Raw genomic sequence first — 13,582 nt, forward strand, 5'->3', positions numbered from 1 at the left:
GTGTGTGGACGGCGCGAGGGCCGTCGCAACAGGTAAGCGGCGCGCGGCAACGACGCCTGAGAAAAGGTATTCCGGCAGGTAACGGTCGCGAACGAAGGAGGAGCATCGTCGTCGCGTTCGGTCTACGAGAGGAGAGGAGAAGGGGGATCGATGGAACGTACCGGCGGAGAGGTGGAATTCAGGTGCGAGTCGTAGTTGGCTGGGCGATCCTCAGTTTACCGCGGCCAGTCGACGCGACGCGGTCCGATCTTCGACGCTCGCTTTCCCGCGTCTCCTTCCTTTCTTCTTCGCGTTTTCTCCTCTTACGTCATCCTCGCGTTCCTCTCGGTGGTGCTTTCGTTCCTCGCGATCGACGAGATGCGAATCGATCCCTTCTCGGACCGACGGATTCCACGCATCGGCAACGAGTAAGTCGCAGCCGAGTAACGGCAACCTGTTACGGCGAACGCGCGTCCACCGATCGACCGACTCTGGGGTGTCGCGTCGCGCGCGATTCCTCGTAGGACGATTAGACCCCGAAGATGGAACAGCCGTTCTCTCCGGACGAGGAACGCGACTAGTCCGCGTTCGTCGTTCGGACGAACTCGCGAGTCGTCGGGTAAACTTACAACGCGCGCGATATACCCGCTGTACGCGATACGTCGTTCTCGAAACCGGTTCGGTGACGCGCTCGTCGATCGTCGGCGTAGCTACGAGCCGAGGCGTTCGTACGGTTCTGCTAGTTCGCCAACCGCGATCCTTCGTCGTTCTGTCGCCAGATACGGAATTTTGCGTTTCCATCGCGCGGATTTCGCTTTTTCGCTAGACGCTCGACGACGGGCGCCCGTTTACCCGTGTTGCGGTACCAGGTACGACCGACCGGTTCTCTCTCCCTCCTCGCTCCTCCTTTCTTTCTTGCCTGCCTCTCTCTCTCTCTCTCTCTCTCTCTCTCTCTTTTTGTCTTCGTCCGTCGCGTCCGGCGTTCTTCGATACGCCATAGTTCCAAAGTCGCGCGACGATCCACGAGTTCCGTTCGGTTGGCATACGGGCACGGAAGGAGCGCAGCGGCGAGACTCGGCAAAGTGACGCGTCGGAATTTCCACAGCGTGGCGATCGAAGGTTTTGGCCGTCGTCCGGATCGAAACTCGACGAGGTCGAATCGCGACGCGGCGATCCTTTCGAACCGATTGGTCGTCGTCGTCGTCGTCGTCGTCGTTGGTTCTCCGCGCGCACGATACCACCGCGTGCGATGAGTCACGTCTTCGCGTTTCGCTCGTTTTGCTCGCATCGCGTCACCTCTCGCGGCCATAGCTTCGCTGCGTTTTCCCTCGCGTGATCGACGCATCGAGTCTCGAACCTTCGTTCGATATCATTTTGTCCGGCGTTGGATCGCGAGCGCGTGCGCTTTCTTTTCCAGAACCGGTATGACTGCGACGCGGAAGGCCGCGTTCCAACAACGACGCTGATCGAACGTCGCGAGATCGGCTCCGAGATGAACCCGTCGATCGGACTGTTGACCGTGGCAGTGCTGGCGATCGGTACCGCGATCGCCGGCTTGAATCCAGGGGGGGCCGATTGCGGCGAGCAACGCTGCTCCACCGTCGAGTATTGCAGCCCCTACGACAAACGTTGCAAACCGTGCTCCTCCATCTGCGACGCCACGGGTCGCAACTATCAGCAAAACGAGTGCATCAAAGATTGTCAAGGTGAGCGAAATTCTCGCCGTTCCGTCGAACGGTTCCGTCGGAGAGGTCGGTTTTCTCGGCTTTTTCGGTCGATCGACCGAGCGAGCCGAGAATACCGAGCATCGACGTTTCCAGATCGATCGAAAGAAAAGCCAGGTAGCAGCGGGCCGAGCGTTTCCGAGCGTCGTGCACCTGAACCCGAAGGGGGTTCGAGTCCGTTGACTTTACACCTGACCACACCGTCCCTCCGTCCACTTCCCACACACGCGACCGTGCACGATGACTCATCCTACCGACCTCCTATTCGCCTGCCAGCCTGCCTGCCTGCCTGCCTGCCTGCCTGCCTGCCTGCCTACCTTCTTTTCTTTCCTCGCTCTTGCTTCCTCTCGGCTCCTTTCGCCCGCCTATCTCCTTCTCCTTCTCCGTCTTGCCGTTAGTCGCCTCTCGCCCCGCTTCCAACCGAACGGAACAACGTTCCCTTGCCCGGCCAAAGCCAACCGTCGTCGAACCTTTCCCTTGGAAAATATCGCTCTGCGGCGCGTAACTTTTCATCCTTTGCCTTTCCATTTCAGAATACCTGCACGACAAACGATACGTTCTTCTCGAGCAGTACGAGGATTTACGAGGTAAGTAGACGATGGGTGGCGTCGTCCTAGTCGCGAGAAAACAAGGAAAAGAGAAAACGAACGTTGACGATCCGCAGGGGAGATGCAGCGATTGTGGATACTGGCGGCGATATCCATCGCGGTAGCCTTTGCGTCTCTCGTATCGAGCCTGTACCTGTACGCGCAAAAGTGTCCACGATGGGAGAAGATGCAAACCACCCTGAGACGAGCCATCGCCGGCAAACGAGCAAAGGTGAGCGAGCGAGTTTTTCCGTCTCGCGATCGAACGAGCGCGTCGCGTCGACCGCACCGACCGATATCTTGCTTCTCAGGGAACGTCGAACGGCAACGGCGGCGACAACGACAACGACAACAACAACGATCGCGGTAAATCGACGCTTCGAGACGCGGAATCGGGCACGTCCAGGCACAACGGATTGAAGCTGACGATGCCGACGATAAGCGCGAGCGTGGCTCCTTCCCGATACATGGAAAACGAGAGCGGACGCGGTGGGAACGGTAGCGGAAGCGCGAGCGGAAGCGGCAGCGCCAATGGAAGCGGAACCGGTAACGCCACGCCGAACACCACCACCACTTCGTTGTCGAGAAGGCATCCCAGCGAGGACACCACTCTCGATTACGCTTACGACAATCCGGCTATGACGCCCAGCCCGGAAACCGTTCAGCACAGAACGAAGCGCGAGAGTTCGTTTTAAAAACGGGGATATCCGATCGACTCGCCACACTGTACATAGGTTAATTCTAAGCATCGTACTCGATCGCGCTCGTCCGCGCGAGAACGCGCGCGACCTTCCGCGGATCCTTATCAGCCATTCCGTCCACGAAAGGCCTTTGGAGCGAAGTTCGTCCGATCAACGGTAACGGGGTCGAGCTTCGCATAGGTCAGCGACGGCGCGTAACCCGCCGACCGATCGATGGAGAAGCGCGCGGCTCCACGCTCAATTCGAATGCTCAACCGTCGAGTTTTACGCTCGCGTGCCTCTTTTTCACGATCGCGCTCTTCTCTCTCGCTCTCTCTCTCTCTCTCTCTCTCTTTTTTTCTCCTCCGTCTTCTCCTCCTGCGATATCGACGGCGAGACCCGAGACACAGGCAGAGATAGAGAGAGAGAGAGAGAGAGAGAGAAATCGTTTACGTTCGGCCGTTTGCGCGAACCTCGCTGATCTTAGGTTAACGAGTCGTACGACAGCGATTCGAATCGTCGCGATCTTTCTTCGTCCAGCGTTCGTCCGTTGTTCCTCGTCGTGAACGATCATCGTACTGGTGACCGTCGACGACCAGGAATCCGATGTCTTCCAGCGAACGAAACGTCGCGGTTGCTCGAGCCGCGCGAACATAAGTAACACGAGGAACGAGAAGGAACAGTCTGTCGCTCGTTCGCAAGTATTCGTAGTTTTAAGACGTTTTTCGTTTTATCGACCCGGTAGTTTGCGTCGAAGTAAGCAATAAAACTTTCGTCCCTGTGCGTTTCCGCACGGGCAGGATATCGGACCGGAGATGGGAATAGGAAGGGGTTAGGTTAGAAAAGAAAAGAAAAGAACGCAACGTTCTTGCGTCGATGCAGAAATCATCGTGTATGTTGGAACGAGGTTGGCGACTGGAAAGATCTAGCGGCGCGTTAGGCGGAAATTTGCTCGAACCGGAGAGAGTCGCCGACGGCCGGTTTCGATCGATCGCCGACGAACGACGGCGAGGCGGACACGAGCTCCGGCGTGATCGGCGTACCGGGCGTCGTCGGGTGAGACGAGTGCCTGGCCATCACCAGCTCTCTCGTGTTCTTCTCCGGTTTGATCAGCACCACGTAGACCTTCGGCAGAAACAGGCAGAGCAGCTGGACCAGTCCGTTCAGCGACAGCGACAACGCCAGAGTAATTACCCTGACGACGTTGCTCGTGGAGGCCAAGTAGAGGGGCACGAACGCCAGCCACAGCACGATCGTCGCGTAATTGGCGAACGCGATGCGTCGGGTCTCGTTGAATCCCTCCGGGCACTTTCTCGTCTTGATCGCGTAGAACGTGGACGCGACGGTCAACAGGAACGGGTAGATCAAACCGATCACGTAGGAGCCGTCTTCGGAGCCCCGACACACTCTTACGTTCGCGTCCCTGCTGGGATACGAGCGCTGGATCGCCGGTGGTTCCTTGAGCAGCCAGCCGACGTCGAACGCGATCTCCACCAGAACGAGAATCGACGCGATCGTCAGCTGAGATCTCGGGCTGGTGAACCTGTGGACACGCGTGCAATCCGCGTTACCAACCGGTTATGGTCGCGCGTTACCATCGAAATTTACCGTCGTTTGCGGGGACTGCGACCGGGATCGTTGAATATCCTGTGAATTCGATTGATCTTGGTGGAGAGCGCGGCGTAGCAGACGGTGTAGCAGAATCCGATGCCGAATCGGACCACGGCGCAACTTTCCACGCTGGGCTTGGACACCACGGCGAACGTCATCGAGAAGCAGCCGAACGCGCCGACCAGCAGCAGAAACGACAGCTCTCGACCGGACGCTTTGATCATCGGTGTATGCCGATAGATCCAAAACACCGAGCAGACGAACGCGGTCAGTGCCATACCTGCGAACGGAACGCGATCCCGTCAACGTGTTCGTTCTTCGATCGTCGGCGATAGGCCGGGGACCGACGGAGATTACCGGAAACGGCTACCGTCATCGCGACGATCGCCCACGGATTCGAGTAGTCGACGAACTGTTCGGGGATAGGTTCGCAGCCAGACCCGTTCCTCGTCGGAATCGTGCCCGGCTCGCACTCTTCGCATCTCAGCTCGTCCACCTTGTATCGATAGAAACCGCAGCTTTGACACCTCCAGCAGCACGGGTCCTCTTTGCTTCTCACCATGATTCGATTCGAGCCGCACGGCCGGGAACACGACGACGTCGGAAAATCGCCGGGCCGTTCGTCTCGAAACCACAACTTGTCCCGATCCAGCCGCAACACCGCTTGCCCGTTTTCGTTCACTGCGTGCAATCCCGTACGCGTCTTTCCGTTTATTCGTCTCTTTCATCCTCTCTCTCTCTCTCTCTCCCTCTGATTCTACTCGTGGTTTCGCGAAGAAAAGAGAGAGAGAGAGAGAGAGAGAGAGAGGAAGAGAGACAGATAGTAGATAGTCTTACGCGTGTAGTTGCCGATGACCGCCCAGTGATAGAAACCGTTTGCCTTGCGCTGATAATTCAGAATGGAGTATCTCGGAGGTCCGTCGACCGCATCCACGAATTCGAATGCGTTGCCAGCTTCGTCTGAAATTTTAGCTCGTACGGAACTTTACGTTTAGCCGTGTACGGCTCGCCCTCCCATCTCCGAAGATAGAACTACTTTTCATATTGTAATAAACGATGTGTATACTGTAGGGCGTACAGCCCGCGAATACCATATAATAATTATAATTGTAACGATGATAATAATAATAATAATAATGATAATAAAAAGAAGAAGAAGAAGAAGAACGATAATCTTACCTTTGAAAGACACGTTGGTTAGGTATTCGAAGAACGCGTCCATGTTGGGTGGACGCATCTCGTCGCAAAGTCCGATCGAATCTTGGCCGCAAACCTCCGTTCGCATGTTGTGAAGAGCGTGAGCCACCGCGTACACGGCGTCTCGAACGAAATGCAGAAATCTGCGCTGCTTGTAGCCGGTGCCTCGCTCGATCCTTAATCTCGGATCTTGGCAGTCGACGTGCCGCTAGAAAACGTTCGAACGGCACCTCTCTCTCGGTCTCTCTGTCTAGTTTACCTCCGTCTCGTTTACTCGATCGATACAAAGACTTACCCCGCCGGAAGTGGCAGCGATCGTCGTTGCCTCTAACTCGTCGTCGGTGCAGTTGTGATAGGTTCGCCAGAACTCTCGGAACCAAGGATTGCTGCGCTCGTGGTCGAGCGTCAACCCCGTAAAGTATTCGTCGAAGCCGGAGAGCGGCGCGTACAGCGGTTGAACCGCGAGAGCACCCTCCAACACCGCGGTTTCTCGTGTCTCCACGTCGCGATTATCCGGCCACGAGTCGCTGCCCAGCCAAACGAATCGCGAGCCGACGCCGACGCGTCTCGCCGCCTCCAGCACCCGCAGAGTGGTCGACTTTTCCGCGAACAACACCACCACTGCGAGATTCCGTCGTATGTGTACGTCGTACTCGGACGGTCTTTCGATCTCCGCCTCGCTACATCGCTCTCGTCTCGACTCGACTTACGAGATACGTACCTCGCACGTCCGTCTTCTCGGCGATCGTGCGCACCACGTTGTCGTAATCGTCGTCGGTGAAACGATCTTCGCTGATCCGATGCGGCGCGCTGAAGCATATGGAGTACTCCGAGGCGAAGGAAGCCAGCGTCTCGTATCCGTGGTCTCCGTACTCCGAGTCCGTGTAAACGACCGACACGTACGACCACTCGAACCGGCTTGCGTCGGAAACGTCGTCGAACGGATTAATCGGACGAATCGAGGTAAGTCGAACGGAGGAGGAGGAGGTGCGTGGATGCCGGACTCACCGAAGAACTTCCAGCATCGCTCGCGCCTGGTTCACGTCGCTCGGAACCGTGCGGAAAAACCGTGGAAATCTCTCCTTGCTGCTGAGAAACGGCGACGTGGCCATGTACGAGATCTGCGGCACCGGGAACAGAGCCAGCACCGACGCTACCTGCGAACCGTTGGATCTCGAGTGGCTGGAACGCGCGCGTTCGTCGACGGCCGATGCTACCAACCTGGATGGTGACGGAGCTCGATTGAGCGCCGAGCACCGCGACCACGCGTTCGAACTCCCCGTTCAAGAACTTTGCCACGCTGCGATCCGCGCATCGGTATCCCTCCTCGCCGGACCGGTTCTCGCGCGCCATGAAACCTACGAACATCGACGCTGTCGAGTGATCGGCCGCGAGATCGCGCGCTCGCTTACCCTTACCCTTCACGAAGTAGAACGCTTGCTCCAGAGCGTAGATCGGGTGATCGCAGGTGTCGAACGCCAACGCGCCGAGTCGCACGCCCGGAAGTATCCGCGGATTCTCGTTGATACGTTCGATCGTGTACAGCATCGCTTCCAACGGTTGAACGCCGTCTTCCCCCTGCGAACAAACGTTCGAACCGGATGACACCAGGCGGCCCGCGATTCTCGCCCTCGTATCTCACCTGTATCTCGCCGCAACTCTTGCCGTTGTTCCCTTTACGATGCACGGGAAACAGGCCTCCCAGCAGCAGCTCGCCCGTCACGTTCGCGTACCGCGTCCGACCGTTGCCGATAGTCGTGCGCGGAGAACGTTCGACGGAATTGGACAGAACGACGGCGAACAGGCTGGTCGTGCATAGCACGCGAATCGTCACCGCCATCGCCGTCGCCATCGTCACCGTCGTCTCGTTATCGCGCGTCTTATCACCGTCTTTTCGCTGTCACCGTCGGCCGTCGGAGAATCAGCCAGCGAGGCGAGCGAGCGAGCAGCTTGCGTGCGACGAACGCGATCCGACGAACGAAAGCATCTGACCGGCAGCATGTACGCCGGTGGATGCAGGGAGTGGCCGATCGCGGCGAGAACGCGAGGTCGTTGCGGAAAAACGGAAATCGATCGCGGGTCGCAGGCGGGAAAACAACGACACGCGAGAGAAGGTAAACGGAATCGGGCGGGTAAACAGAGAAGAACAGCGGGGCGGACAGCAATTTCGTTAAATGCGTTGCCGTCTCGTGGCTGGGCCGCGTACTCGGCGGCACACGAGCACGAGCACGAGGAAGAGGGAGAGAAGAGGAAGTTAGCATAGGTAACGGAGGAAGCGGAGTGGGAACGATAACGATGGAATCTCCAATTATTCAATCGTGTCTCCGAGTTGGTCCGTTTAAGCGACGCGCTCCTCGTCCGTTTCCCGACTTAGAAGCGAAGCAGCGACCGTTCTCTTCAGCCACGTGCTTCTCGCTCGATTCTCTTCTCGTTCCGTTCTCTTCTTCGCTTCGCAAGTCGCTGTGAAGTCGCGGTGAAATCGCCGCGGAAACGCCGAGATCCACGCGAAAGAAAAAGGAAAGGAGAGGAAAGGAGAGGAAAGGAAAGAGCCGGCAGCCATGGACGGTAGCGGCGGTTCGACGCGGAGGTCGTTCGATACGATCGATTGTGTGGTGTTTGCCGGAATGTTGGCGATCTCGGTTGTCATCGGCGTATATCAGGCGTATAAGTCGCGAAAGAACGAGGACGCGGTTCGCGAGTACCTGGTGGGCGGGCAAAATATGTCCATCTTCCCTATAACGATGTCGCTGATAGCCAGGTAATAGGAAGAAACGATCCACCATCGATCCTCTTCGTTTCTTCCGATCAATTTTCTTCCGTCTTTTCAGCTACGTATCGGGAATAACGATCCTCGGTCTACCAGCCGAGATGTACGTCTACGGAACGCAGTACTGGTGCGTGATAATCGCCGATTTGTTCGTCTCGTTGACGATGACCATGGTCTATCTACCGGTGTTTTACGGTCTCGGAATCACTTCGTCTTACGAGGTAACGCGGATACCATTGCTCCTCCTCTACGCAACGTCGTTCGCTGATCCTTTTCTTTTAATTTCGCCGATTCGCAGTATCTCAACCTGAGGTTCAACGGCGCCGTTCGACTCATGGGTTCCGTCATGTTTCTCATAAAAATGGTAAGATGTGTGTGTGTGCGTGCGTGTATACGCGCGTGAGAAAGGAAGGACGAATTAAAGCGAAACGTTTGGCGTTTCGTTGCAGTTGCTGTATATCCCCCTCGTGATATACGTTCCCGCGGTGGCGTTCAATCAAGTCACTGGAATAAACCTGCACGCGATCGCGGTGCTAGTCTGCGTTGTTTGCATATTTTATACCACTTTGGTAAGGACGAGGATCGTGCCATTTAATCGCCAACGTGTTCCATCGCCAACGACGAACCGACTCGAGAGAGAAACGTGAACGAGCGTGTCTCTGTGTTTTTCAGGGTGGCTTGAAAGCGGTTGTTTGGACCGACGCGATTCAGACGATCGTCATGTTTGGCGGAGTGATAGCCATTGCGATAATCGGCACGAATCAAGTAGGCGGATTCGAACAAGTTTGGAGGAGAAATCGCGACACCGACCGAATCGAATTTTTCGAGTAAGCAATTCACTTGTCTCTATCGTACGACTGCTCCCTCCTTTTGCTCTTCCTATCGTCCGATCGACAGTATGAACTTGGATCCAACAACGAGACACACCTTCTGGACCGTGGTCGTCGGTAACTACTTCAACTGGTTGGCCAGCTGTTCCGTGAATCAATCGATGGTGCAACGATGCTTGGCCATGTCCAACTTGAAGAGGGCCAACGCGTGAGTCGTCTCTATCCTTTTTCCCCCCGCGGACCGATACATTCCTATCTCGTGTTCGCTGAGATCCGTAATCTTGCCTTCTTTAGAACGATCGCGATCATGGCGATCGGTATAATTAGCATCGTTTCGCTGAGCTGCTACACCGGCATCGTCATCTTTGCGGCGTTCTACGATTGCGACCCTATCCAGACCAAGGTACAGGATCCATCTCTGCCCCTTCTTGCTTCTTCTACCAAATACAGCGAAACGAATTCACGCGTTACAGCGAATTAAAAAATCGGACCAACTGCTACCGTTTTTCGTGATGGAGATGACCGAGTCGATTCCAGGACTGCCTGGACTATTCGTCGCGGGAGTGTTTAGCGCGGCTCTCAGGTATATTCGCACATATACGTTTGAACGTGTTGAGAAAGCGAGAGAAAAGAAAAGAAAAGAGAGAAAGGGAAGAGGAAGAGAAGCGCGAGATCGTCGTCTCTGTTTACTTTTAGCACCATGTCGACCGGATTGAACTCCATGTCTGGCGTCATCTACGAGGACATGATAAAACCGTGGCTGCGAATATCTCTATCGGAAGTAGCGGCCAGTCGAGTGATGAAGCTGACGGTGCTGTTGATGGGGACCGTTTGCGTGACGCTCGTTTACCTCGTCGAGAAACTCAGCGGACTGATTCAGGTAGGAATGGCGCGTACGATCGAACCGTGCCGCGCTTTCTATTCGTCGCGAGTACACGTGGGGCTCTATCGCGTTCTCGTTTCGTTGTCAGGCTGCCAAGAGCTTGTCGGGGATCACGGCGGGACCGTTGCTCGGAGTCTTTACGCTGGGCATGTTTTTCCCGCTCGCAAATTCCGCGGTAAGATAAACCTCGAAACGTTTCCTCGAACGTTTGCGCGACATTCCCGTCTTTACCCGAATCGATGACGTCGCAGGGAGCGTTGGTCGGCGGGTTCGTTAGTTTGAACTTGGTCGCTTGGATCTCGTTCGGCACTCAGGCGGCCATCTCCAGTGGAAAGATTCGTTTCCCGACCAAGCCAGTATCCATCGACGGATGTCCGGAATCGCTCAAGAGTCAGGCTACGAATTTTACGCTGGTCGTCGAAACCGCGGTCAAGTGAGAAAATAGTCGATTCCTCGGTCGGCCGGCTAACAGCCAGCCGCTGACTCTCGCGTTCTACCTATTTCCAGGGAACCGCCCTTCTTCCTCTACAGAATGTCGTATCTATGGTACACGTGGCTCGGCTGTCTAACAGCGATACTCGTCGGACTGCTCGTCTCGTGGATCACGGGGCCGAACAAACGCACGCCGGGCGATGAGAAGCTCTACACGCCCGTTATTCACGGTCTGTTGCGCGATTCGGTCGCGATCGCCGCCAAACGGCAACAGGTACGACCTGGTCGCGCTTCTCCTACCCGATACACCTCGTTTTCTCCGTTTTCTCCGTATTTTCAGGAGGGCGTCGTCACGGAACTCGAGAAAATGGACGGAAGCTGTCGCAGAATGGACACAGCTTCGAGCAGGATTTAAATGGTTATGGTCGTCGTCGTCGTCGTCGTCCTCGTCGTCGTCGTGCAACAGGCGTTACGATTTTCGCGATTAAAAAACAGACAAAATAAACGCAAAATAGAGATGTACAGACGCGTGTGTATATATGTATGCATATATATTGTATAAGGTAGAGACAGATATATACATATATGCACATATAGGCACACAAGCGCGAGCATACGTACACACGTATATTTTTTTGTATTTTCCATTTACAACCTTTGTACAAAGAATAATTACAAGCGTAGAGGGCGTTCGTCGAGATTGGGGTAAAAGGTACGCAAGGAGGAAGCGAAAGGGGAAAGTAGAGAAGGAAAAAAATATGCGGAAGAAGAACACGGCCACGGTTTCTCCTACCATTTCGATCGGAGACTACGGATTCCGTGTCCGTGAACGCCACGATCCCTCTTCTTTCACCAATGGCAACGCTTCGTCGTTTCTCCGTCTGCTTTTAGATTTCACCGTCGCATCGAGTTTCCTGCCGCTCGTCGCGGTGATAATGCCGCATCGTGTCCCACGGGGCAACACGGGACGACGATCCATTTCGTATCCGGATCTATCGCTCGCCCGACACTCTGCCGTCCGACAGACTGCGGTGTCGTAACCGACGATCGCGTTTCCGTGTTTCGCCTCGACTCTGGAAGGCGACCACGGTTTAAGAAGCAAGTGGCGACAAGCCGATAGTTCTAGGATCCTGTTGACCCGGTTGCGCCGGTGGCACGGGTTGAGGGCCGGTCTCTAAATTCTTCAAAAGCTGATTCAACCAGTGTTTCGTGGACGCGTCCTCTTGCAGGCAAGTGGCGAACGTGTTGTCCCTCAGCTGGTCGGGTAAACACTGTCTGAGCGCCAGCAATGCCCTATCGAACGACAACGAGATAGTTAGTTTTCGTTTCGTTGGTTCGTTGATTACGTTCGCCTTCTTACCTTGGATTGTCCGACAGTCTGAGATAACATCTGACCACGTGCTTCAACAGCCTGGCGGAAGGATCTTTGGCCAAGGATAACACCATCTTTCCTAAAATCATGGCAACGTGACTGAATCGATCGTACGTTTGGCAGATGTAGGAAAGACCGCTATCGTCCAGCAAAATCTTCTGCAGGATGAACGTAGCCACCGTCTTGCTTAATTCGGAGCCGCTTTCCATGATGCGTAAGCAAAGCGGGATGATCTCCGTAGTGAGCAAGAACGTAATCACCTCTTGCTCGTCGGTCTTTACCAAAGCTCCTATCACTCCCAAGCTGGTCAATCGAAGATACTCGAACGGACGGGTCTTGCTGACCGTGTGTAGAAACGGATATAAGAACAGCGGCACGTGAGCCTGCAAAAGGAAATTCCGTCGAGGAACGAAGAGTGCGCGTGTATGTCTTAAGCGTTAGTACGCGCGTGAACTCACCTGCAGAAACGAGGATCTGGTTTCCGGGTGACTGGCAACGCACTGCAACAGAGCCAACGCGTTGCACACTCGATTGCTCTGATACGCGGTTAGAGTGGCCGGATTGATAGCCGGATATATGTTTATTATCTCTTGAAGCAGCGACGCGATCGTTCCGAACGAATGCCAAAGCATCGGAGCCAAATCGGGCACGACCTCCCGTTTCTTGCTAAGTTCCAGCAACGCGTTCTCCCTCGTCTCCGAATTCGACAATTCGATTATCCAGGCGTAAACCTTCTCGCGATCCACCGTCGACTGCAACGCGGCTGGACTTTGCTGCGAACCCATTTTCGTCATCGGACTTTCGGAGCAAAGCTTTCACGGCGCGACCGTTATCGCTGCGATCGATCGATTCCTTCCTTCCCTTATTTACGCCTTCCTCGTCCGGCTACGAACGTATCGTCGCGATCCTAACGAAACACGCACGATGTGCCGTCGATCGACCGGTTTCGTCGCCAATTCGAAGCAAACTTTGAGGTTAGGTGGGACAAACTCGCACGATGCGATCGGCCAGAAATTACCGAGCAGCGAAATTTATCGCGCCACGCGTCCGCTCTTTCTCGAATCGATCACGCGACACACGGACGGCAAACACGATCGTCTTCCAGAAAACGAGCAAATATTTTCTTCTCGAGACATTCGTCTTCTTTGACACCGAAAAACGATACACCTTCCTACCGCTTGCAGCTACTCCGAGTTAACGACGTACGTTTTTATCGCCATCTATCGAGAACCGGAGAAAGCTTTTGCTCCACCTATCCGTATACGCGCGTATCGACGGTTAATGCGAGCAAGTACACCGCGCTTGCATGCTACATACGCGTTCGCATAGGGCAGCGCGTCGATCAGATGGCGCGCCAACCGATGGCAGAGAGACGATTTGTTCGCGCGACGACAACGATCTCGTACTCGGCGAAAGATCGCAACAACCAGAAAAATTCCAACAGCCGAACACGGACAATAAACGAAGACGAAAGCACGCTCGCTTCGTCCATTCCGAGCATCGTGGTCGCGCGGAAATCC

At 55.3% G+C, this 13,582-nt stretch overlaps 4 protein-coding genes across 5 annotated transcripts; 2 read left to right on the top strand and 2 right to left on the bottom strand.

Moving 5' to 3' along the window:
- The first annotated feature begins 103 nt into the window (after window positions 1–103).
- On the top strand, window positions 104–3,628 carry LOC117206413 (protein grindelwald-like). Of its 2 annotated transcripts, XM_033445743.1 has the most exons (5): window positions 104–407; window positions 1,397–1,685; window positions 2,237–2,290; window positions 2,368–2,522; window positions 2,602–3,628. In XM_033445743.1, exons 2-5 carry the CDS (start codon window positions 1,472–1,474, stop codon window positions 2,983–2,985), a joined length of 807 nt encoding a protein of 268 aa, XP_033301634.1. In that variant the 5' UTR covers window positions 104–407; window positions 1,397–1,471; the 3' UTR covers window positions 2,986–3,628. The 2 variants fall into 2 exon arrangements, with proteins under 2 accessions (XP_033301634.1, XP_033301633.1); XM_033445742.1 differs by lacking the exon at window positions 104–407 and having other exon boundaries at window positions 778–1,685.
- A 190-nt stretch (window positions 3,629–3,818) lies between these two features.
- On the bottom strand, window positions 3,819–7,651 carry LOC117206415 (metabotropic glutamate receptor 6-like). Its single transcript, XM_033445745.1, has 11 exons — window positions 7,421–7,651; window positions 7,197–7,356; window positions 7,000–7,136; window positions 6,787–6,935; window positions 6,500–6,696; window positions 6,074–6,399; window positions 5,761–5,986; window positions 5,419–5,541; window positions 4,939–5,262; window positions 4,579–4,861; window positions 3,819–4,513 (listed from the first exon to the last, which is right to left on the bottom strand). Exons 1-11 carry the CDS (start codon window positions 7,628–7,630, stop codon window positions 3,907–3,909), a joined length of 2,742 nt encoding a protein of 913 aa, XP_033301636.1. The 5' UTR covers window positions 7,631–7,651; the 3' UTR covers window positions 3,819–3,906.
- A 665-nt stretch (window positions 7,652–8,316) lies between these two features.
- On the top strand, window positions 8,317–11,318 carry LOC117206402 (sodium-coupled monocarboxylate transporter 2-like). The gene is made up of 13 exons (XM_033445723.1): window positions 8,317–8,536; window positions 8,607–8,766; window positions 8,844–8,909; window positions 8,995–9,114; window positions 9,218–9,372; window positions 9,443–9,583; window positions 9,670–9,778; window positions 9,849–9,958; window positions 10,072–10,255; window positions 10,347–10,433; window positions 10,510–10,691; window positions 10,766–10,964; window positions 11,031–11,318. Exons 1-13 carry the CDS (start codon window positions 8,337–8,339, stop codon window positions 11,103–11,105), a joined length of 1,788 nt encoding a protein of 595 aa, XP_033301614.1. The 5' UTR covers window positions 8,317–8,336; the 3' UTR covers window positions 11,106–11,318.
- LOC117206411 (CCR4-NOT transcription complex subunit 9) lies at window positions 11,192–13,263 on the bottom strand. The gene is made up of 3 exons (XM_033445738.1): window positions 12,521–13,263; window positions 12,051–12,445; window positions 11,192–11,983 (listed from the first exon to the last, which is right to left on the bottom strand). The coding sequence occupies exons 1-3, from the start codon at window positions 12,854–12,856 to the stop codon at window positions 11,782–11,784; spliced, it is 933 nt and encodes a 310-aa protein (XP_033301629.1). The 5' UTR covers window positions 12,857–13,263; the 3' UTR covers window positions 11,192–11,781.
- Window positions 13,264–13,582: the final 319 nt, after the last annotated feature.

Source organism: Bombus bifarius, unplaced genomic scaffold (genome assembly GCF_011952205.1).
Source record: "Bombus bifarius isolate JDL3187 unplaced genomic scaffold, Bbif_JDL3187 scf7180000008006, whole genome shotgun sequence".
In the NCBI taxonomy this organism is placed as follows: Eukaryota; Metazoa; Arthropoda; class Insecta; order Hymenoptera; family Apidae; genus Bombus; species Bombus bifarius.